The sequence below is a fragment of the Spermophilus citellus genome, assembly GCF_964194105.1.
Source record: "Spermophilus citellus genome assembly, chromosome: 17".
Taxonomy (NCBI): Eukaryota; Metazoa; Chordata; class Mammalia; order Rodentia; family Sciuridae; genus Spermophilus; species Spermophilus citellus.
This window is the reverse complement of record NC_138199.1, coordinates 34,051,391-34,077,117: the sequence shown is the minus strand read 5'-3', so window position 1 is coordinate 34,077,117 and position 25,727 is coordinate 34,051,391. Positions and strand designations below refer to the sequence as shown.

Below are 25,727 nucleotides of genomic sequence, written 5' to 3'. Positions count from 1 at the left end.
AGTTGATAAATTTATTTCCACTCTATACTTTACTGTTCACTCTGTTGATTTTTTTTCTCCACATTGCAGGAGCTGTTTGATATAGCTCAGGTGCTCCAGCCATTGTGGTGCCATCTTCAATGAGGCCTTCACAAGAGCTAAGCAGAAGCTGGCACTATTCCATTGGACCTCCATATTTGGGAGCTAAATTAAACCTCCTTTCTTTATAAAATTACACAGCTTCAGATATTTCCTTATAGTAACAGAAACTGATACACCAAGGACTCAATTTAACAAAATATGTGCAAAGTGTGTACAATGAAAATTATAAAACCTTGCTTATAGAAATTAACACCTCCCTTCATGAATCAGAAGACTCAATACTGTTTAATGTCAGTTTTACCAAAATTGATCTGTAAGTTTAATGCAATACCTAGAATAAACTATAAAGCTGACAAGCTGTTTCTAAAATTAATAGAGAGAAATGAATAAGATGTACAATAGCTAGAACAATTCCATAAAAAACAAATTTGGGGGCTGGGGTTGTGGCTCAGTGGTAGAGCACTTGCCTAGCACGTTGAGACACTGGGTTTGATCCTCAGCATCACATAAAAATAAATAAAATAAAGTCATGTCCATCTACAATTTAAAAAATTTTAAAAAATGACTTCATTAGAAGTAACCCATATGTCTATCAACAGGTGAAATGATAAACACACTGAGGTACATCCATATGATAGAACACTGCTAATTTAAAAGAAGAAAAAAAAAAAGAACAGACACATTACATGACTAAATATTTTAAAAAAGTTTTATGATGAATAAACACCAACTATTACATACTACAAGATTCCAGCCAGGCACAATGACACTCCTGTAATCCTGGAGGCTTGAGAGGCCAAACAGGAGGATCACAAATTCAAAGCCAGCCTTAGTAACTTAGTGAGACCCTATCTCAAAATAAAATATAAAAATGGCTGAGGATGTAGCTCAGTGGTTAAGTGCCCCTGGATTCCATCCCTGGTTTAAAAAAAAAGAAAAAAGAAGAAGATTTCACTTACATTAAATTCTACAATAAGCATAACTACAGTGACAGAAAAACAGACTGTAGTTAACAGGGCTTAGGAGTAGGGGAAGGGTCTAAACACAATGGAATCTTTGAGGTGATGTTCATTTTGTTCCTTTTTTTATTTTATTTTTTTATTATTTTTTCTAATGCAAAGCTCACATTTAAGATTCTACCAAAGCCTAAATTTAAGGAGAGCATGGATTACTAAAAACATCCATGTCTACGTTGCCTAATGCTTTCAAATGTCAATCCTATTGGTAACTACATATTTGTTTCTTCCTAAGATTATATATTCAACCACCCCCCTGTTGAAAATATTTCTCTTCTTTTCTTTTTTCTTAGAGAGAGAGAATTTTTTTTATTGGTTGTTCACAACATTACAAAGCTCTTGACATATCATATTTCATACATTAGATTGAAGTGGGTTATGAACTCCCAATTTTACCCCAAACGCAGATTGCAGAATCACGTCGGTTATACATCCACAATTTTACATAATGCCCTATTAGTAATTGTTGTATTCTGCTACCTTTCCTATCCCCTACTATCCCCCCTCCCCTTCCCTCACATCTTCTCTCTCTACCCCATCTACTGTAATTAATTTCTCTCCTTGTTTATTTTCCCATTCCCCTCACAACCTCTTATATGTAATTTTGTATAGCAATGAGGGTCTCCCTCCATTTCCATGCAATTTCCCTTTTCTCTCCCTTTCCCTCCCATCTCATGTCTCTGTTTAAAGTTAACCTTTTCTTCCTGCTCTTCCTCCCTACTCTGTTCATAGTTGCTCTCATTATATCAAAGAAGACATTTGGTATTTGTTTTTTAGGGATTGGCTAGCTTCACTAAGCATAATCTGCTCTAGTGCCATCCATTTCCCTGCAAATTCCATGATTTTGTCATTTTTTAGTGCTGCGTAATATTCCATGGTGTATAAATGCCACATTTTTTAATCCATTCATCTATTGAAGGGCATCTGGGTTGGTTCCACAGTCTTGCTATTGTGAATTGTGCTGCTATGAACATCGATGTGGCAGTATCCCTGTAGCATGCTCTTTTAAGGTCTTCAGGGAATAGTCCGAGAAGGGCAATAGCAGGGTCAAATGGTGGTTCCATTCCCAGCTTTCCCAGGAATCTCCAAACTGCTTTCTAAATTGGCCGCACCAATTTGCAGTCCCACCAGCAATGTACAAGTGTACCCTTTTCTCGACATCCTCGCCAGCACTTGTTGTTGTTTGACTTCATAGTGGCTGCCAATCTTACTGGAGTGAGATGGTATCTTAGGGTGGTTTTGATTTGCATTTCTCTGACTGCTAGAGATGGTGAGCATTTTTTCATGTACTTGTTGATTGGGTTATTTGTTATCTTATTGTCTAATTTTTTGAGTTCTTTGTATACTCTGGATATTAGGGCTCTATCTGAAATGTGAGGAGTAAAAATTTGTTCCCAGGATGTAGGCTCCCTATTTACCTCTCTTATTGTTTCTCTTGCTGAGAAAAAACTTTTTAGTTGAGGTAAGTCCCATTTGTTGATTCTTGTTATTAACTCTTGTGTTATGGGTGTCCTATTAAGGAATTTGGAGCCCGACCCCACAATATGTAGATTGGAGCCAACTTTTTCTTCTATCAGACGCAGAATCTCTGATTTGATATCAAGCTCCTTGATCCATTTTGAGTTAACTTTTGTGCATGGCGAGAGAAAGGGATTCAGTTTCATTTTGTTGCATATAGATTTCCAGTTTTCCCAACACCATTTGTTGAAGATGCTATCCTTCCTCCATTGCATGCTTTTAGCCCCTTTATCAAATATAAGATAGTTGTAACTTTGTGGATTAGTCTCTGTGTCCTCTATTCTGTACCATTGGTCCACCCGCCTGTTTTGGTACCAGTACCATGCTGTTTTTTGTCACTATTGCTCTGTAATATAGTTTGAAATCTGCTATCGCTATACCGCCTGATTCACACTTCCTGCTTAGAATTGCTTTTGCTATTCTGGGTCTTTAATTTTTCCATATGAATTTCATGATTGCTTTATCTATTTCTACAGGAAATGCCATTGGGATTTTGATTGGCATTGCATTAAACCTATAGAGAACTTTTGGTAATATCGCCATTTTGATAATGTTAGTTCTGCCTATCCATGAACAGGGTATACTTTTCCATCTTCTAAGATCTTCTTCTACTTCTCTCTTTAGGGTTCTGTAGTTTTCATTGTGTAAATATTTCACCTCTTTTTTTTTTTAAAGAGAGAGTGAGAGAGGAGAGAGAGAGAGAGAGAATTTTTAATATTTATTTTTTAGTTCTCGGCGGACACAACATCTTTGTTGGTATGTGGAGCTGAGGATCGAACCTGGGCTGCACGCATGCCAGGCGAGCGCGCTACCGCTTGAGCCACATCCCCAGCCCCTATTTCACCTCTTTTGTTAGGTTGATTCCCAAGTATTTTATTTTTTTTGAGGATATTGTAAATGGAGTGTTTTTCCTCATTTCCGTTTCAGAAGTTTTGTCGCTGATATACAGAAATGCCTTTGATTTATGCGTGTTGATTTTATATCCTGCCACTTTGCTGAATTCATTTATTAGTTCTAGTAGTTTCTTTGTAAACCCTTTTGGGTCTTCTAGGTATAGAATCATGTCGTCTGCAAATAGTGATAATTTAAGTTCTTCTTTTCCTATTTTTATGCCTTTAATTTCTTTTGTCTGTCTAATTTCTCTGGCTAGTATTTCAAGGACTAAATTAAATAGAAGTGGTGAGAGAGGGCATCCCTGTCTTGTTCCAGATTTTAGAGGGAATGCCTTCAACTTTTCTCCATTCAGAATGATGTTAGCCTGAGGCTTAGCATAGATAGCTTTTACAATGTCAAGGTAAGTTCCTGTTATCCCTAGTTTTTCTAATGTTTTGAACATAAAGGGATGCTGTACTTTGTCGAATGCTTTCTCTGCGTCTATCAAGATGATCATATGGTTCTTATCTTTAAGTCTACTGATGTGGTGAATAACATTTATTGATTTCCGTATATTGAACCATCCTTGCATCCCAGGGATGAATCCTACTTGATCATGGTGCACAATTTTTTTGATGTGTTTTTGTATTCGATTCACCAGAATTTTATTGAGGATTTTTGCATCTAGGTTCATTAGAGATATTGGTCTGTAGTTTTCTTTCTTTGAGGTGTCTTTGTCTGGTTTCAGAATCAGGGTGATGTTGGCCTCATAGAATGAATTTGGAAGAGCTCCCTCTTTTTCTATTTCCTGAAATAACTTGAAAAGTATTGGTATTAATTCTTCTTTAAAGGTTTTGTAAAACTCCACTGTATACCCATCCGGTCCTGGGCTTTTCTTGGTTGGTAGTCTTTTGATTGCTTCTTCAATTTCATCCATTGATATTGGTCTGTTCAAATTGTGTGTATCCTCCTGACTCAGTCTGGGCAAATCATATGACTTAAGAAATTTATTGATGTCTTCACTATCTTCTATTTTATTGGAATATAGGGTTTCAAAATAATTTCTGATTGTCTTCTGTATTTCTGTAGCATCTGTTGTGATGTTGCCTTTTTCATCCCGTATGTTAGTAATTTGAGTTCTCTCTCTTCTTCTCTTCGTTAGCATGGCTAAAGGTCTGTCAATCTTATTTATTTTTTTGAAGAACCAACTTTTAGTTTTGTTAATTTTTTCAATAGTTTCTTTTGTTTCAATTTCATTGATTTCCGCTCTGATTTTAATTATTTCTTGCCTTCTGCTATATTTGCTGTTGTTTTGCTCTTCCTTTACTAGGGCTTTGAGATGAAGTGTGAGCTCATTTATTTGTTGGTTTTTTCGTTTTTTGAGGAATGACCTCCAGGCGATGAATTTCCCTCTTAAAACTGCTTTCATTGTGTCCCATAGATTCCGATATGTTGTGTCTGTATTTTCATTTATCTCTAAGAATTTTTTGATTTCCTCCTTTATGTCTTCTGTAACCCATTGATCATTCAGTAACATATTGTTCATTTTCCATGTGATGTAGGATTTTTCCTTCCTTCTTTTATCATTGATTTCCAGTTTCATTCCATTATGATCAGATAAAATGCATGGTATTATCTCCACCCCTTTATATTTACTGAGGGTTGCCCTATGGCATAATATGTGGTCTATTTTTGAGAAGGATCCATGTGCTGCTGAGAAAAAAGGATATCCATTTGATGATGGTTGATATATACTATATATGTCAGTTAAGTCTAGGTTATTGATTGTGGTATTGAGTTCTATAGTTTCTTTATTCAACTTTTGTTTGGAGGATCTGTCCAATGGTGAGAGAGGTGTGTTGAAGTCACCCATAATTATTGTGTTGTGGTCTATTTGATTCTTGAACTTGAGGAGAATTTGTTTTATGAATGTCGCAGTACCATTATTTGGTGCATAAGTATTGATAATTGTTATGTCTTGTTGGTGAATGGTTCCTTTTAACAGTATATAACGTCCTTCCTTATCCCTTTTGATTAACTTAGTCTTGAAGTCGATTTTATTCGATATGAGGATGGCCACCCCTGCTTGCTTATGAGGACCGTGTGTGTGGTATATTTTTTCCCATCCTTTCACCTTCAGCCTGTGTATGTCTTTTCCAATCACATGTGTCTCCTGGAGGCAGCTTATTGTTGGATTTGTTTTTTTAATCCATGATACCAGCCTATGTCGCTTTATTGGAGAGTTTAAGCCATTAACATTCAGAATTACTATTGATATATGGTTTGTACTTCCAGCCATGTTTGATTATTTATCCTTTTTTGTAAAAAATTTAGTTTGTTTCTCCATGATTATCTTTCCCCTCGCCCTCTGTCTTTACCGAGGCACTTCCCACTGATGGTTTTGGTTAGTGTTTTTCATTTCTTCCTCTTATACTGTTTTGCTCAAAATGCTTTGCAATGCTGGTTTTCTCGCTGCAAATTCTTTTAACTTTTGTTTATCATGAAAGATTTTTATTTCGTTGTCATACCTGAAGCTTAATTTTGCTGGATACAGAATTCTTGGTTGGCATCCATTGTCTTTCAGTGTTTGAAATACATTGTTCCATGACCTTCTTGCTTTCAGCGTCTGTGATGAAAAATCCGTTGTTAACCTTATTGGTTTACCACTGAATGTAATCTGTCTCCTTTCTCTTGTAGCTTTTAATATTTTCTCTTTGTTCTGTATATTGGATATCTTCATAACAATGTGTCTTGGCGTTGGTCTACTGTGATTTTGTGTGCTCGGTGTCCTGTATGCATCTTCAATTTGTATATCTGTTTCCTTTTTTATTTCTGGAAAGTTTTCTGTAATTATTTCATTCAGCAGGTTACTCATTCCCTTGGTTTGAATCTCTGTACCGTCTTCTAGCCCGATGAGTCGCAAGTTTTTTTTTTATGTTATCCCATAACTCTTGGATGTTTTTCTCGTGATTTTTTACCAGCCTTTCTGAGTTGGCTAGACTCTTTTCAAGATGATATATTTTGTCTTCATTATCTGACGTTCTGGCTTCTACTTGCTCCACTCTGTTAGTGATACCCTCAATTGAGTTTTTAATTTGGTTTATCGCTTCCTTCATTTCTAGAATTATTGTTTGATTATTTTTTATAATCTCTATCTCCTGATAAAGATGCTTAACTTCTTCTTTTATCTGTTTATGTAATTCATTCTCAATGTGTTCTTTCGCTGCTTGAATTTGCTGTCTCGTATCCTCTTTAAGGTTCCATTCCATCTGTCTAAGGTGTTCCTTGAGTTCTTTATATGACCATTTTTCTGATGACTCTAGGTCCTCCTGAATATTTAGGCTGTCCTGCATTGTTTGTACTCCTTTTCTTCCTTGCTTTTTCAAGCTGCTCATGTTACTTCTTGTTCTGTTTGACTGCTGAGTTACTGTTTACTCTTATAAATTTATTTGATGCTTGGGAGGAAAGGTATTAGAAGGGAAGGGAAGAAGTCACTGTAGCCGCAGGTTTCAAGGAACTTATCTCCTCCTCCGCAGTCTGGTGACGTCAGTTCTCTGCCATGGTGGTATCTCTTGCAAATGGCGACAGTTCGTTTCCTTTTGCCGGGTGACCAATGCAACGGGTGGGTCCTTACTGTCTCTCCCAAGCCCCGTTTCAAACCTGTGGCCATTACCTATGAAGGCTCGGTTGGCATTTACCTCCGTAGGATCAGAAGGGCTGACCAGTTGTTTCAGCCGGATGGATTAGTGCTGAGTCACAGCTGTTTGTCTGCGGGAAGCAGGTGAACGGGAGCTTGAATTCAGCCGATCCGGGCTCAGTGTGTGTTCTGAGAGGCCCAGACTGTTCGCCCCAGATCCACGTCAGCTCAGCATTGCCTAGTGATCCTGAGCAAACAGAATTTACACTGTTTATGACTCCCTATGCCCGCACAGCTGAAGAGGTCAGAGACTTGATCTCTCCGTGCCCGCCGCCATGTTGGTATCCCTTTTGCAACATGGTTGTCATTTGAAATATCAGTTCTTCATGTCCCTGTTCAGTTACGTACTGGGAGCAGCAAGCAGCTTCTCTCTGCAATTGCTTATGAGTCACGCAGCAGGAGGGGCCCCGGAGCAGGGCAAGTAGGAGAGCCCCCAGGTTCCCTGCAGGCTGACGTCTATGAGACAGCAGCCCAGGAACCGACTTTTGAGAATTTTTTTTTTAGTATTTATTTTTCAGTTTTCGGTGGACACAACATCTTTATTTTTATGTGGTGCTGAGGATCGAACCCAGCGCCGTGCGCATGCCAGGCGAGCTCGTTACCGCTTGAGGCACATCCCCAGCCCTGTTGAAAATATTTCTAATCCTATCACTCACTTTATACTTTGTCTGATCTCCTAACTTATATATTGATATCCATTTTCCTACATATTTTCCCAAGTACATTCTTGTGACTGACTCTTCAATGTGTGCTGACATTTACATTCACTCTCTAACAGAAATCCTATTTCAAAAGGACTTTTGTTCCTTTTTTTAAAGTCATGGTCTCACTGTGTTGTCCAAATTGGCCCAGAATTCACATGGACCTCCCAAATAGCTAGAATTACTTGATGTATGCTACCACACCAGACTTAAAATATGTTCAAATCTTGATGCACATGTCCTATAGCTACATTTTGTCAAACTCATTGAGCCATACACTTAGACTGAGTAAATTTTACTATTATGTAAATTATTTTTCAATAATGTAATTAACAAAAACCACATGAACACAAACACAGGTGAATAACATCATTATGGCTAAAGTTAAAAAAAGACTGATAACTGCAATTCTCATGCACAGACCTATTTGGCAGATTCTTTTTTTTTTTTTTGGCAGCACTGGAATTAAAAACAGGGTATTCAACCATTATGCAATATCCCCAAGCCCTATTTAATTTTTGTTTTGAGACAGGATCTTGCTAAGTTGCCCAGGCTGGCCTTGCCATCCTCTGCCTCAGCCTCCTGAGTTGCTAGCATTAGAGATACATACCATTGCACCTGGTTTATCTGGCAGACTCTAAAAAAACAATTAAACAAATACCTACTGCATATGACTCAACAATTCCACAAACAGAACAGCATGGATGAATCCAAAAAACCTGGTGTTGAATGAAAGAAGCTAGATACGAAAGGGTGCTTAATTTTTATTTCCTATTATTTGAAATTTCAAAACTAATCTCAATTAATAGACATTAACATGAAGAAGTTTTATGGGGTGAGAGAATTATTCTGTATCCAAATTGTAGTGATGGTTTCATGAATCTATATAGGTATTAAAGATCATAGAACATAACTCCCAAAGAAGTCAATTTCAATGTATGTCATTTTAAAATTAAAGAATTTTTTTTTCCCAAAGGTTAAAAGAAAAAATAAACAAAGTGCAATGTTCATCAGTGAAGAAAACCAGAAAAGGAATAATGGTTACTTCTAGTGGGGAAGGTCATGCTGACCAGAAGGCCATTAGGAAGTTTAGAAGGTGATGGAAGTGTTCTATATTTTGATCTCAGTGATGATTTTGGGGGGCTTTTACATATGTTAACATCCATTGAACAGTACATCTAAGAAAAGTTCAAATTTCAACTATATTCATGTTTTCCCTTAATTAGGTACCATTATTGGGGGGGAGTAACACAAATGAACATTTGAATACAGAAAAAATTTAATTATTTTTTAGAAATCTTTTTTTAAGGAAAAAAAAAAAAAGCCAGAAGTTCCCTAAAACTAACAAAAGTTGTAATATATCCCTTAGCAAACACATTTTTAAATTATGATATCTAAATTTAATAAGAAACCACTTTTTTTTTAAGAGAGAATTTTTTTTTTTAAATATTTATTTATTTTAGTTTTTGGAGGACACAACATCTTTGTTTGCATGTGGTGCTGAGGATTGAACCTGGGCTGCACGCATGCCAGGCGAGCGTGCTACTGCTTGAGCCACATCCCCAGCCCTAAGAAACCACTTTTCACATAATTATGGTGTATAATCTATGATCATCAAAATTCAAAACTTACCAGAGAAGGAGTACTGAAATTGATTTCTTCAAAGCAGCCATCAAACAGTAAACTAAATGTTGGATCTACAGGGAAAAAAAAAAAAAATTAAACATTAACACCATTAAGTAACTTTTCCCAGTTATACTTGTCTATCAAAATATTAAACATTTCATTAATAATGAAAGTACAGTAGTCTACCCTTATTTGCTTTCTGCAGTTTCAGTTACTTACAGTCAACGATGATCCAAAGATATTAAGTAGAAAACTGTAAATCTAAACAATTCATAAATTTTAAATTTTCATGACATGATGAGTAATGTGATGAAATCTCAAGCTATCCTGCTTGAGATGAATCATCACTTCATTAGGTATACCCATGCTGTATATGCTTCCCTCCTGACAGTCATTTAGTTCTTGGTTATCAAATTGATTTTTGTGGCTATCACAGCGCTTGCATTCAAATAACTCTTATTTTACTTAATAATGGTCCCAAAGTCCAAAGAGTAATTTTTTACAGTATATTGTTGTAATTATTCTAATTGATTCTTTGTTGTTAATCTGTTACTGTGCTTACTTATAAATTTAACTTATTATATAGGCTCGGTGCTACTTGATATTTCAGGTATCCACTGGGGGTCTTGGAAGTATCCTCAGCAGGTAAGGGGAGTCTACTAAACAATAATACCATGCACATCACTGATCCTTATGGAACTTTCAATCTTGACCTAAAGTAATTATGATCTTTTAATTAAACTACCACCTTATGATGAACAGGATTTTTATAAATATTTTTAGAACACAATCACTGTTAAATGGGCCATCAATTTGTAGGTAAAATCTAAAACATACACATTTTCCTAGAAGTCTATGGCAGAGCTAGTCTCCTGAATAATGCAATGAAAAATATTAGACAAAAATGAAAATATAATATTTGTAATTTTTTTAAAAGAAAGGAAATTGTACGAGTTTTGAAAACTATGCAATGCTAATTCCTGAGAAAGGAGATTCTGTTAGGTTGATGATAGCTTACTTTAGCTAAAATGTGCAATAATCCATATTGGAAGTGTCATAAGGTGCTTAAATTCAATGTTAAGTAACTGTAGAAAGGACTAGAAAATGAGGCCTGCTGATCAAATTACAGATACAATGAAGAAGAAAGAAAATGATCTGATATTTTTTCCTATTGTAACACTAGCTAATCCATAAATCTATCTGTGTTCCAGGCTGTGGTTGGCTTACTAAATATCTAATACTCAACATGGTTATCCAATGTAGTACCTATTTTTAAAAAGCCATCGATATTTGTGAAATAATACAATAGTTTTTAATTACTGAAGGTTGCAAATCAATTTTTTTTTTTCCTTCAAATTTGAAGAATCCTTAAGATATCCACTTGCCTCAGTCTACAGAGCAGCTGGGACTATAGGTACACCTCACTGTGTGGACCAGTCAACTCATTTTTAAAGGAACAAAATTAGAGGCTTTCCTAAACATTTTAACCAAAAGTAATTTTTTGTACTAAAATCATTGTTACATACCACTTGTAGTAAGGATTACAGGTCGTTTCGTTGTTGTCATGAATGTTTTGATTGCATTCAAAAAACCAGCATCTTCATCAAAAATGACATCAACCTACAAACCATTTGTTAGAATATTAACAAGTAACAAAATACTTACTAGATCTCAATTATGTATACAGAGTAAAAATACTATACGCCTGTGAGAGACAAAATTTATTAATTTTTAAAAAAGTATTGTCAGGGGCTGGGGATGTGGCTCAACTGATAGCGCGCTCGCCTGGCATGCGTGCGACCCGGGTTCGATCCTCAGCACCACATACAAAAACGAAGATGTTGTGTCTGCCGAAAACTAGAAAATAAATATTGAAAAATTCTCTCTCTCTCTCTCTCTCTTTAAAAAAAAAAATTAAAAAAAAAAGTATTGTCAGCCCATGATGAAAGCTTATATCTTATACTATAATTTTTTTTGATTATCAAATATTAAACATTAAAACCAAAAAAATGCAGTCACCTGTAAGTGGATAGATGAAGGTCAGAATAATTTCTATGATCATTAAATAATTAGTAACATTGAATTGCATTAATTATCTTCCTTAAAAAATTCAAGAGATAACAGTTTCATTTGCTTTAATCAAATAGATTGGCTGGGGATGGAGCTCAGTGATAGAGCACTTAACTAGCCTGTGTAAGACCCTGAGTTCAATCCCCAGCACCATGGGAGGAATGAGAGAGAGAGAGAGAGAGAGAGAGAGAGAGAGTGTGTGTGTGTGTGTGTGTGTGTGTGTGTGTGTGTGTGTATCTTTTTAAAGAAATTTTTACCCTGAGATGTCATGAATGTTGTACCTCTGTAAGCCTACCTCCTCAAAAAGAATAAGAGATGTTGCATTTTTCCTGTTGGGTTCTTCAGCTCCAAATTCTTTGACGTTTGAATTAGGTACACTTGCAGATTTAGTCTGAGTAATTTGCTTCTGTTCCAAAGAATTTTTAATTCCTGAATAAATAAAATATTGCTATTTTAGGCAAAAATCAACATTTTTGGCTTACACATACTAGGCAAGTGTTTTACCATTAAGCTACATCCTCAGTCCTTTTCATTATTATTTCTTTTAATTTTGAGATGGTCATATTAAGTTACATTGATTGCCCTTGAACTTGAGGTGGTTCCTGAAACAGCTCCTCAAGTAAATAGCCAGTAAAATCAAACACAGTATAAGCATCATCTGAAATCCTTATCAAAACTGAAACGGGACTGAAGTTGTGGCTCCAGGGTAGAGCACTTGCATGTGTGAGGCCCTGGGTTTGAGTCTCAGCACCATATATAAATAAAATAAAGGTCTGTTATAACTAAAATAAATATATATTTTAAAAAAACTGAAACAGAAGTTCTATATGTAGAACCTTCAGTATAATTCAGCTTTCAATAACAGCAATAGGAACTCATGAAATATCTGCATATTTTCATGTATCTGGACCATTATTATTAAAAAATGCCAAGTTTGGGCTAGGGTTGTGGCTCAGTGGTACAGCACTTGCCTAGCATGTGTAAGGCACTGGGTTTGATTCTCTGCACCGCATATAAATAAAGTCCATTGACAACTAAAAAAATAAAAATTAAAAAAAAAAGCCAAGTTTATTTGTCAATTTAATGATTTACCTTTGTTACTTTCCAGAAGTTCTATTTCTTCATTATTTTTGGACTTGGAAGATACTTTAAAGTAATTTGCCAAAGTTTTAGGGGGAATTCCTCGCTTCTGCCCATTACTTTTTGGTGATGATGGAGGAAGTTTTCTTGGTGAAGTAACAACTTTCTTAGGAGAGTTTAATTTTTCTGCACAAAACAAACTGTGTTTAAGGATAAACATTCTAAAACTATACAGGTAGCAAGATTGTATATTACTCCTTATCAGGTAAAAATCAAAGATACAGAAATTTTCTTTCATTCTTACATTCAAATGCTCAATACAGTAAAAAAAAAATCACTATATTGTTACTTATGCCCACATAGAGAAGGCAAGCCAACCATTTGGAAAACGGAAAATTTGAAAAACACTCTTTTCCAAAGAAATACATATTTTTGCAACAAGTAATGATCACAATCCCTTTAGTGAGTTGCTCAACATTTGCTTGAGGTCAGAAGAGGATAGAGGAAAAAATGACAACAGAACATAAATTGTATTGTTCAACTTCAGCTTATCCCTATTGTAAATTGACTTTAGAAGCAAGAAATATATATTTCTAAAGATGCTTTGGAGGATAGAGTTAAAAAAATAAATTACTGATCTCTACCCCCAGAAGCCCCAAGGCATTAATTCCAGAGCATATGTTCTTTTTCTATCCAAAGAAATAGAAAACTACAATCCATAATAAAGAAAAAAAAAAAAAAAAAAAGAAAAAAACAATCAATTGAAAAACCAGATCACAGACAATACAGATAACAGATATACATAGATTAAAAATATTAAAATAGTTACTGTAATTTTACTCCTTATGTTCAAAAACCTCTATGTCTATGTGGCACAAACCTGTAACCCCAGCAACTCAGGAAGCTGAGGCAGGAGAATGGAATGTTCAAAGCCAGCCTCAGAAACTTAGTGAGGCCCTAAGCAATTAGCAGGACTGTGTCTCAAAATAAAAAATAAAAACAGACTGGGGATGTGGTTCAGTGGCTGAATAACCTTGGGTTCAATCCCCAGTACAAAAAACAACAACAACAAAAAACTATATACTCTATGTATGTATAATATGTCAAAATGTGCTCTACTGTCATGTATATCTAAAAATAACAAATGAAAAAAAAAAAAACTATTGGAAAGACTGAGTACATGTTAAGTAGAAACCCATCAGAGTAAAATAGACCCTAATAAAAAGTACAGAAATGGGCTGAGGATATAGCTCAGGTGGTAGCATGCTTGCCTTGCATGCACAAGGCCCTGGGTTTGATCCCCAGCACCACAAAAAAAAAAAAAAAAAAAAAAAAAAAAATTACAGAAATGAAAACTACACTATGGGGCTGGGGATGTGGCTCAAACGGTAGCGCGCTCGCCTAGCATGCGTGCGACCCGGGTTCGATCCTCAGCACCACATACCAACAAAGATGTTGTGTCCGCCGAGAACTAAAAAAAATAAATATTAAAAAATTCTCTCTCGGGCCTGGGGATGTGGCTCAAGCGGTAGCGCGCTTGCCTGGCATGCATGCGGCCCAGGTTCGATCCTCAGCACCACATACAAACAAAGATGTTGTGTCCGCCAAAAAATAAAAAATAAATATTAAAAACTCTCTCTCTTCTCTGTCTCTCTTTAAAAAAAAAAAATTCTCTCTCTCTCTCTCCTCTCTAAAAAAAAAAAAACCAAAACTACACTATGGCACTGAAAGCATATTAGATACTGCAGGAGAAAAGGTCTGTAAACTTGAGTAAATAGTAATAATTATTCAAACTGAAACACAAAGAGGATGAAGATTGAAAAAATGAGCAAAACATCAGAGAGGCCAGGCACAGTGATGTGACTAGAGAGGCTGAGGCAGGAGGATCGCAAGTTCCAGGCTAGCCTCAGCAACTTAGGGATACCCTGTCTCAAAATAACAATAATATTAAAAAAAAAAAGACTGGAGATATTGGTCAGTGGTAAAGCACCTGGGGGTTCTTTACCAAGAAAATAAAAATCACTGAGCTGTGAGACAACTGCAAGTAGTCGAAGATATCTGTAATTAAGTTTCCAAAGGTGGAGAACAGAAAACATATTTCGGGAAATAATGGTTGAAATTTTCCAAGTTTACTGAAAACTATCAACCCATATATCAAAGAATCACAACACCCCCAAACAAACAAAATATGTGGAAAATCACCAACGAACATCATAATCAAATAAATTAAAACAAGTGCTAGACACAGGAGTGCATGCCTGTAATCCCAGGGGCCAGGAAGGCTGAGGCAGGAGGATTGTGAGTTCAAAGCCAGCCTCAGCAATTTAACGAGGCCCTAAGCAACTCAGTGAGACCCTGTGTCTCAATAAAATATTTTAAAAAAGGTCTGGGGGCTGGGATTGTGGCTCAGCAGTAGAGTGCTGGCCTAGCAAAGGCAGGGCCCTGGTTCGATCCTCAGCACCACATTAAAAAATAAATATTAAAAAAAAAAAAAAAGTCTGGGATGTAGCTCAGTGGTGAAGTGCCCTGGGTTAAATCCTTGGTACCAAAAAAAGAAAAAAAGAAAAAACAACAACAACAACAACAAAAACCTAGTGATAAAGAAACCAATTTAAAAATTGCAATGAATAATGAACACAAAGGACTGAAAAACATTAAATATGTTAAAATCCATGAGTTCATAGTAATACCAACCCCTCTCCCCCCAAGGGAAAAAAAAAAACCTCCTTGGTCAATTTGGAGGTTGCTAGAATATCATTACTCTAAGAACAAGAAAATAAAAGAAAGAGCTGGTCATGATGGCACATGCCTGTAATCCCAGTGGTATGGGAGGCCAAGGCAAGTTCAAAGCCAGCCTTAGCATTTGCAAGTAAACGGACGGAACTGGAGACTGTCATGCCAAGTGAAATAAGCCAACCCAAAAAACCAAAGGCCCAATGTTCTCTCTAATAAGCAGATGCTAACATATAATAAGTGGGGAGGCAGAGAAGTTCATTGGATTAGACAAAGGGGAATGACGGGGAAGAGACCGAGAATGGAAATAGGAAAGAAAGTAGGATGAATCTGACCTAACTTTCTTATGTTCATATATGAATATATGATCTGTGTAACTGCACATCATGTACAACCACAAGAATGAAAAGTTACACTGCATGTATAGTAATCAAAATACATTCTTTTCTTTTTCTTTTTAGTTGTAGATAGACACATTACCTTTATTTTATTTACTTATTTTTATGTGGTGCTGAGGATTAAACCCAGTGCCTTACACATGCTAGTCAAATGCTCTACCCCAACCCCCCTCAAAATACATTCTATTGTCACATATAACTAAAAAGAACAAGAACAACAACAAAAAGCCAGCCTAATCAATTTAGTGAGGATGTAAACAACCTAGTCAGACCTTGTCTCAAAATAAAAATTAAAAAGGGATGTGAAGGGCTGGGGCTACAGCTCAGTGGCAGAGCACTTGCCTAGCATCTGTGTGAGGAACTGGGTTCAGTTTGATTCTTAGCACAATATATAAATAAACAAATAAAATAAAGGCATTCTGTCCATCTACAATTATAATTTTTTTAAAGGGAGTTGGGGATGTACCTCAGTGATAAAACACCCCCGAGTTCAATCCCCAGTACAGAAAAATAAAAAAGAACCATTTTAAAATATAGTTTATATCTATGAACTATATTTTAAAGTATCCAAATAGTTGACAAAGAGTAGTGCTTCTCAGAATTCCCACTAATGAATGCAAAAAGGCTGAGAGAATTACAATATCATCATTTTAAAATCCCTAACAATAATTATTCCATTAGACAAAGATCATTAGTGGGTCTAAAGTACCATTAACTAAAGGTAAGGGAGCTTATGGTATATGGGTCAGAATGAAAATACTTGAATTCATTGATTACTCTCAATATCACTAAGAAGGATGTGTGTTCTGCTGCTATGTCATAAGAAGTAGAAGCCTACCTATTCACATATGCCACACACAAAACAGACCTGAATCTAATCAAGCCCCACTATCTAACCACCAATTTATAAGAAATATAGGGAAGAGGAAAATGTTAACTGACAGTGTGAGGATACAGTCATTGCCAAGTCCAAACTACGAGAAATCCTATGGCAAATGACAGGCTGTTCAACATATAAACAACATGAAAATAATGGGTCAGGGAATTGTTAAGGAGATTTAAAAAAAAAAAAACACACACTAAATATAAGATATGAACCTTGTTTGGATCCTGATTTGAACAAACAATGTGAACAACAGGAAACTAAAATCAGTATATTAGAGGATATTAAGTAATATATTGCATTTTGTTAGACCTGATTATGATACTATTGATATGCTTTTCAAAAAGCCTTTATTAGTTAAAAACATATGTGTTGGGGGGGGGGTTGGGGTTATGGCTCAGTAGTAGAGCTTCGCCTCACATGTGTGAGGCCCTGGGTTTGATCCTCAGCACCACACACAAAAAAATTGATTGATTGATTAATTAATTAATTAAAGGTAATGTGTCTTACTACAACTACAAAAAAATAAATATTTAGGAAAACAGAAAGTATATGTGGGTAAAATTACATGAAGTCCCTCAGATTTATTTTGTTTTAAAATAGTCCAGGGGAAAAAACAAAACAAAACATGTTAATATGCAAGAAAAGATTTAAAATGAATGGCAAGCAAGGCATGGTGCTATCCCAGCAACTCAGGAGACTGAGGCAGGAGGATCCCAAGTTGAAGGTCAGCATGGGTAATTTAGCTAGACCCTGTCTCAAATATAAACTAAAAAAAAATTGGGAATACTACTAGATTCTATACCCCAGTTATGGGAAAAAAAAAAAGGCAAAATGTTGACAATTAAAAACTATTTTCTCAGGTTTTACTTTTCTCAAAAGGCTATACCTTAAGAAAAATAATTTACTTACTTGGTGACTTGCCTATGTTGTAGCTATTAAAAAAGCAGGGTTTTTGTGAGTTTACACCTTGCTTGTCTACTTGATGGGACTGAGTAGCTTCCTTCAGCTGAGACAGAATCTGTCTACCACTGCGCTGGGAAGAGGCATTTACTTCAAATATCTAGAAGAATAAATGAGAAAATGGCAGAATACTTTATGTTTTCTTTTAGGTCAAGGTTACTTATTAACATTAACATTCTTCCACTGCACCTACTAACCTTGAATCCAAGCTCCTGAGCACAAGCATACACTGCAGCAGTTTTTCCCACTCCTGTTGGCCCTGTTATAAGAACAGTATTGCAAAGACGACTCTCTTCCTCATCATCTGAACTGCCTTTAAAGTCTTTGCTATCTGACAAATCTGAAAAATTATTCAAAAACATATAAAATGATTAATTGTTTAGGCAGCAATTCTATCTCATGAACCCCAATAATCAAACACCCCAAATTTCTTTTTTTTTAAATATTTACTTTTTAGGTTTAAGTGAACACAATATCTTTATTTTACATTTATGTGGTGCTGAGGATCGAACTCAGTACCTCATGCATGCTAGGCGAGCACTTTACCACTGAGCCACAACCCCAGTCCCCTCAAATTTCTTGACAATAAATACTGGAAAATGAATTTATAAAAGTTAAGCCAAATATTATATACTAATTTTAAAATTACATAAAAATGTTTGAGCTAATTTAACTCTTTTTTTTTTTTTTAAAGAGAATTTTAATATTTATTTATTTATTTATTTTAGTTTTTTTAGTTATTTTTTTTTACTGGATCACAGTTTTCGGCGGACACAACATCTTTGTTTGTATGTGGTGCTGAGGATCGAACCCGGGCCGCACGCATGCCAGGCGAGTGCGCTACCTCTTGAGCCACATGCCCAGCCCCGAGCTAATTTAACTCTAAAAAAATGTTCAGTTAAGAAGAAAAAAAATGAGTCAAATACCTTCCTGTTTCTCCTCTCTTTTTCCCTTCAAATTCTGTCTTTCTTCCAGTTCAGCTCTTCTCTTCCAGTCTTTCAACCAACTGTCATAAAGTATATTAATAAAAAGAAAATTCACAGAATATCAACATCTCTTAAACTTTAGATATTATAAAAATAAGTTTTAATAGCAGTAACCTTGGGCAGTGGAAATATGAGAAGGGAGAAACTTCACTTAAAATTCTTTTTTTTTTAAATGATGTTTCCCATTTAGTATGTTAGTTTGTAATTTTTAACTTTTAGATTTAACTGAACACTAAATTTATAAAATTTTTAATGCTTTAAAAATTTCACCAACCTATGTAACTTTTTTATAGCTAACTCATTGCCTATGAGTTCACTGGCATTCTGAGGTTGATACTTTTCTGTCCAAAGCATGTCTTCAGCTCCAGAATCTAAAGCAGAAAAGAAAAAGCTAAGATAGTATTCACTCCTTGACATAAGCATATATTCTTAGACATTTACATTTTTTATAATGAAATAATACATATTTGTAAAAATATTTACTTTTTTTAATCTTTTTTTTTAATTTTTTTTTGAGAGAGAATTTTAATATTTATTTTTTAGTTTTCGGCGGACACAACATCTTTCTTTGTATGTGGTGCTGAGGATCGAACCCAGGCCGCACGCATGCCAGGTGAGCGCAATACCGCTTGAGCCACATCCCCAGCCCCAAATATTTACATTTATAAAATGCCCAAAATGTAATTTTTAAAACTTAAACATTACTTTAAAATTTTCTACACCAAATCCAACCCCCTGGGGGGGAAAAAAAGCAACAACAGTAACAAAAAAACTAACTACTGCACTCAGTGGGCATGCAGGTCTGCAATCCCAGCAGCACTGGGGCCTAAGGCAGGAACATCACAGTTCAAAGCCAGCCTCAGCAAATTGGTTAGGCCTTAAGCAACTCAATGCGACCATGTCTCAAAATAAAATATAAAAAGGGCTGGGGATGTGACTCTGGGGTTAAGCTCCTCTGGATTTATTCTCTGGTACTAAAAACCCCAAACCTAACCACCATAAAATCTCATGAAAGGTATAAAGAAGTACATCTTAGGCCAGGGTGGCTTTCGAGCGGGATGGAGGTGACTTTGGAGCAGCACTTGGAGGATACAATGAAGAATCCGTCCATTGTTGGAGTCCTGTGCACAGATTCACAAGGACTTAATCTGGGCTGTCGTGGGACTCTGTCAGATGAACATGCTGGGGTTATATCTGTTCTAGCCCAACAAGCAGCTAAGCTAACCTCTGACCCCACTGATATTCCTGTGGTGTGCCTAGAATCAGATAATGGGAACATTATGATCCAAAAACATGATGGCATCACCATGGCAGTGCACAAAATGGCCTCTTGATGTCTCTCATCAGTTCTCCAGCAGCCTGTCATAGGGACTCAATCCTACTATGTTAATCATCTTACAAAACTAGTTAAGTTGCAGTGATTAAGCCATTCATTGAATATGCATTGGGTACTTTTCTATTTATTTTAGAGTGAGTTGCTTTTTAACCAACGTATCAGGATATTAATAAGGATCATGTTTTGAAGCAGCATGTCCAGATCACTTTGTATATAAAATTTTGTTAGGTTAAATAAATCTGCTTGGAGGAAAGCTTAGGTATTTTCTGGATTCTTTAAAATCCTAATCAAATGCTCATTTTTTTCAGTTATAAAGTTATATTTTTCAAAAAGAAAAAAAAAAGAAGTACATCTTAAAATTTAACAACCAATCAAGAAATATGACTATTAAAAATAATTTTTATAAAACCCAACAATCTATAGAACAAAGGCAGCATATGTGGTTTCTTTTGACCAATGAAAATATTTAAAACACCATATGACGTCAATCAGTATAAAAAGACAAATGCTATACTCCTAATAGAAAAACTAAATATTAATTCAATCCCTAGCACCACAGGAAAAAAAAAAAAAAAAAAGACTGGTGACTTGCAATACCAAATATTAAATTATACATAAAGTTTATATAAAATGGATGAATTCAAAGGAATACGTTGGACATACATTGTTTAAAAGTTGCAATAGATGTACATTAAAAGAAAGGGTGGTAGGGAATGGTGGTGTCTGCCCACAGTCCCAGCTACTAAAAAGGCTAAAACAGGGCTGGGATTGTGGTTCAGTGGTAAAGCACTCGCCTAGCACATGTGAGGTTCTGGGTTCCATCCTCGGCAACACATAAAAATAACATAAAGGGGACTGGGGTTGTGGCTCAGTGGTAACGCGCTTGCCTAGCATGCATGAGGCACTGGGTTCGATTCTCAGCACCACATACAAATAAATAAAATAAAGGCTCATCAACAACTAAAAAATATTTAAAAAAAATAACATAAAGGTCACCTACAACTAAAATAAACATTAAAAAAAAAAAAAAAAAGAAGGCTAAAACAGGAGGATCTTGAGTTCGAGCCCAGCCTGGTAACATAGCAAGAACCCAGCTCAAAATTTTAAAAAAGGAAAAAAAAAAATTTTTTTTTTTTTTTGGTACTGGAGATTGAACTTGGGGGCACTCAACTACTGAGCCACATCTCCAGCCCTATTTTGTATTTTATTTAATTTAGAGACAGGGTCTCAGCGAGTTGTTAAGCACTTCACCATTGCTGAGGATGGCTTTGAACTCCCGAGTCACTGGGATTACAAGGGTGCACCACTGCGCCAAGTTCAAAAAAATTTTTTGAGAGAGGGGAATATGGCTGGGTTTGATGGTGCATGACTGTAATCTGAACAGCCATGGAAGCTGACATAGGAAGATCCCAGTTCAAAGCCAGCCTCAGCAACTTAGGCCCTGAACTATTTAGTGAGATCATATCTCAAAATGAAAAATAAAAAGGGCTGGGATGTGGCTTAGTGGTTAAACGTTCTCCAGGTTCAATCCCAGTACCAATAATAATAATAATAATAATAATGATAATAATGATGATGATGATGTGGTTCAGAGGTAGAGCACTCGCCTGGTATGCGTGAGGCACTGGTTTCAATCCTCAGCACCACATAAAAATAAAATAAAGGTATTGTGTCTACCTACAACTAAAAAATAAATGTTTAAAAAAAATAATGCAGAGACGGAAAAAGAATGAGAGATTAAAAACCAAGTTCTAAGTTGAGAGGAAGAAAATCCAATTTACCAGAAATGGAAGATATTTCTGCTGGAAACTCTCTGTCACCATCTATGATCAGAATATCATTATCTTCTACTGCTCCTGTTTTCACTTTACGTGGTGTACTCAAAGCAGTTTGTTTCTTCCGAGACATTTTAGAAAATATACCTTTGGAAGAACCTAGCTTTTTCTCAAAAGAGTTGTTTCTTTTGTCAAGTTCTTCTGGCTTCCCATTTATCTTTACTGGACTTACTGAATATTCATTTGGTTTCTTTCTTTTTGACTTCTGATTTTCTATTTCCACTCGTTTCCTTTTGCTTTCTTTTTGATTGTTATCAAGCTCTACTTGTGGATTTTCTGATTTGGGAAATCATAAAATGCATGTGCTGTTAATCAACAAAAAGCATTTTCAACACCCAATAATCTTCATATCACTTCTAAATAGCCTGTAGTCTTATGACATTAAGATGAAAAGGTAAGAATGGAATGTGACATACTGAAAGTAAGCTGAGACTTTTAATATTTGAGTGCCTTTTGTATAAGATATGTAAGTTAAAATCCTCTTATCTTGCTTTCCTTAATGAATGATTTATAATTAAAACTGTCTTTGGATTGACATCTACGGAAGCTGGCAGGCACTAATATTGCATTGCTCAAGATGCTTTGCTTGAAGTTAACATTTCTCCTTACCATCTGTAAGCAATGTTCTGTCTATGGTGGCTGCTTCTAAGAGTCAAAGCCTAAGTCTTGATGTTTCAAAACCAAAATATTAACATTAATGATAACAATGATCACTAACCTTGTTTACCATGATACTCAGAAAGTGCCTGGTGCTCAATTTGTTTTTTTAGAAGCAAGGGAAAATATTTTCCCACAGAAAATTCAGGATTTGACCACCTAATTTCTTCTAGCAAAAGATTTCTTACTTCTTTAGTAAAATTCTTCCTTGTCTTTATAAGCTGCAATGAAGAATAAAATGCATAATAGCAAACACATATCATTTATGCATGTTAATCACAAAACTACCAACTATGTTCTGTTCATATTAAGTCAATATAAATGTTGGATTAGCTTTAGTCATTAAACACAAAGCTGCACTTGCATAATTTTTGAAAGACTTATTTCATATATTTTTTCTTTACAAGTAATTGTACTTTACACACCTATTAAACAGTGCTGACTTATAAAGCATCTAACTGTGCTATAATATATATAATATATATATTATAATATATATATATATAATATATATAATCTAACATTTCTTTGAAGTTGGCTATTATTAATTCTTTTTTAAAAAAAAAAGAGAGAGAGAGAGAGAGAGAATTTTTTAATATTTATCTTTTTTTTAGTTTTCGGCAGACATAACATCTTTGTTTATATGTAGTGCTGAGGACTGAACCCGAGCCGCACGCATGCCAGGCCAGCGTGCTATGGCTTGAGCCACATCTCCAGCCTGGCTATTATTGATTCTTAAAATGTTTTTCAAGCTCTGTATTTACTGGGTGTGGTGGCACACGCCTGTAATCCCAGCAACTCAAGAGGCTGAGGCAGGGGGATGGCCAGTTCAAGGCCAGCCTAGGCAATTTAGGGAGACCTGTCTCAAAATTTAAAAAAATTAAAAAGGGATAGGGGAGGCTGGTGATGTGGCTCAAGCGGTAGCGCGCTCGCCTGGCATGCGTGGGGCACTGGGTTCGATCCTTAGCACCACATAAAAATAAAATAAAGATGTTGTGTCCACCGAAAACTAAAAAATAAATATTAAAAAATTCTCTCTCTTAAAAAAAAAAAAAGGATGGGGATGTAGCCCAGAGCTAGATTGTCCTTGGATTCAATCCCCAGAACTGAAATCATGTATGTGTGTGTGTGTGTGTGTGTGTGCGTGCACACGTGCACATGTGTAACTGTGAATATTTAAAAGAAATCTGTATTTCAATTAGATACATTTTTAAAAAATTGGACATTAGGGGAAGAAAAGGATTTCTAGGTTAAAAAAGTAGCATCCAATTTTTTTTCCTCTGAAAGATGTGAAGAAAATGCCCTATAACAACAGATTAGCTCTCTAGTACTTACCATGACAGCAGAATTACTTTTTGAATTTGAATTCAGTGTTGAAAATTCACCAAGAGCAATAACACATTTTGAGAGATCTATTACTTTAGTATTAGACTCCTTAAATGTAGTTAACAGAGGACAAGAAGGTAGTTTCAAATTCCATAACCAACACCCTGAAGAGAAACAGAAAAACTATCTTAATTAACTTTTTATACTGTGTTCATTGAATGTCGAATATGAAAAGACTTGATAAATCCTAACACCACAAAAAACAAACAAAAATGATGTGACAACCACATAGTTATCATAAAAGTACCAAAAACCCAAATGAGTACAAAGGGAACAATATCCTCACCTCTAACAAATACAATTAATAAAAATTCCTCCCAGTTGTTAAAAGAAGCACATATTAGCAAACTTTCATTTCTTTTTTAATCAGTTTTGATACTTAGGGTAAAAATTTTAGGATTTTGGGGCTGGGGATGTGGCTCAAGTGGTAGTGTGCTCGCCTAGCATGTGTGAGGCACTGGGTTCGATCCTCAGCACCAAGTAAAAATAAAATAAAGATATTGTGTCCACCTAAAACTAAAAAATAAATATTAAAAAAAATTTAGGATTTTAGGGGGTATTAGCAAACTCATTTAAAGTCTAAACTTTAAAGTCAAATCTGTATTCCAATCCAAATTCTGCCAACTATCATTCTTATATGAACAAGATTCCAAATGAGTGTGGTAAAATGAGTGTGATAAGTGCTCATCAGAACTCCGCTTAACAATGAGTACTTCATAATTATTAAGGATGTAAAAGAAAGGGGATTCCCCCAGTTCTTGCCTCATCTGCTCATCTAAAAACAAAAATACTAAATTTGGGCCAGGCATGGAAATATACACCTATAATCCCAGTGACCCTGGAGATTGAGGCAGGAGGATTGCAAATCTAAGGACAGCCTAGGCAACTTAGCAAGACCCTGATTGAAAATGAAAAATAGGACTGGAAATATAGCTCAATGGTAGAATGTCCCTGGATTCAATCCTTAGCAACACCTGCCCCCAACAAAAAAGAAAGAAAGAATGCTAAGTTTTATAGTAGCACTCCTTTGAAAAATCGCATTCAGGAAAAAAAAAAAAAAAGCACAATCCATTTTTATATTTAAACATGATATTAAAAAAGGTTGAGTTGGGGATATAGCTCAGTGTTACAGTAATTGCCCAGCATGCATGAGGCTCTGGGTTTGGTTCCCAAGACCACAAGAAAAAAAAGGTTTTTTTTCATCAACTTAATGACAGTGGCAGAAATGCAAAATAGGGAAAAGCAGAAAAAATTATTAGACTGAGAAATTCCCTATACCAAAAGAGGCTGAACAAAACTTATTAGGTAATAAGGTCAGAAACACAAAAGGAAAAGAAAAAAGAATAGAAAACAATATGCATTTCATGGTCATGAGGAATGCACAAAACCAAACCTCAAAACCAGCTGAGCTGAACTTGTCTTTCTAAAAAAATCTTTATTTTATTTACTTATTTACTTTTATGTGGTACTGAGGATCAAACCCAGTGCTTACACTTGCTAGGCAAGCACTCTACCACTGAGCTACAACACAAGCCCCAGAACCTTGAAGCTACAAAATAAAATGAAACAAAAACATCTCTGGGTAGAAGTAATGCTGATGTAATGATAAAAGCCTTTTTTGTACTTTATCAGTAACTAAAAACTGTAAGTAAAGGTTATGGTTGTTATAGCATCTGAATCCAAATAAAACTGGATTATGATTAGGCTGACACCATGGAATAAGATACTTTTGCACAGCTTCCTTGCTACTTGTTACCTGTGTATTCTATGAAGAGACTAATATGGTACTAAATAGTTGAAGCTGTTCTGAAAGGATGTGAATGGATTTCTCTGAGCATACAATAATAATGGACAGGACAAATGTGTGTGTGTGGGGCTGGGGATGTGG

At 35.6% G+C, this 25,727-nt stretch overlaps 2 protein-coding genes across 2 annotated transcripts in view; one reads left to right on the top strand and one right to left on the bottom strand.

Moving 5' to 3' along the window:
* Positions 1-25,727, bottom strand: part of ATAD5 (ATPase family AAA domain containing 5) — a 72,626-nt gene that overhangs the window by 13,187 nt on the left and 33,712 nt on the right. The window contains exons 9-19 of the mRNA XM_081271617.1: positions 23,789-23,943; positions 22,515-22,674; positions 21,743-22,072; positions 18,900-18,996; positions 18,566-18,645; positions 17,837-17,979; positions 17,589-17,739; positions 12,675-12,848; positions 11,878-12,011; positions 11,039-11,132; positions 9,519-9,583 (exon numbers count right to left, since the gene is read on the bottom strand). Coding sequence (XP_081127743.1) covers positions 9,519-9,583; positions 11,039-11,132; positions 11,878-12,011; positions 12,675-12,848; positions 17,589-17,739; positions 17,837-17,979; positions 18,566-18,645; positions 18,900-18,996; positions 21,743-22,072; positions 22,515-22,674; positions 23,789-23,943 — 1,583 coding nt within the window. The remainder of the gene's footprint in view (positions 1-9,518; positions 9,584-11,038; positions 11,133-11,877; positions 12,012-12,674; positions 12,849-17,588; positions 17,740-17,836; positions 17,980-18,565; positions 18,646-18,899; positions 18,997-21,742; positions 22,073-22,514; positions 22,675-23,788; positions 23,944-25,727) is intronic.
* On the top strand, positions 19,668-20,214 carry LOC308636248 (ragulator complex protein LAMTOR5-like). Its single transcript, XM_081271628.1, has one exon. It carries the CDS (start codon positions 19,684-19,686, stop codon positions 19,957-19,959), a length of 276 nt encoding a protein of 91 aa, XP_081127754.1. The 5' UTR covers positions 19,668-19,683; the 3' UTR covers positions 19,960-20,214.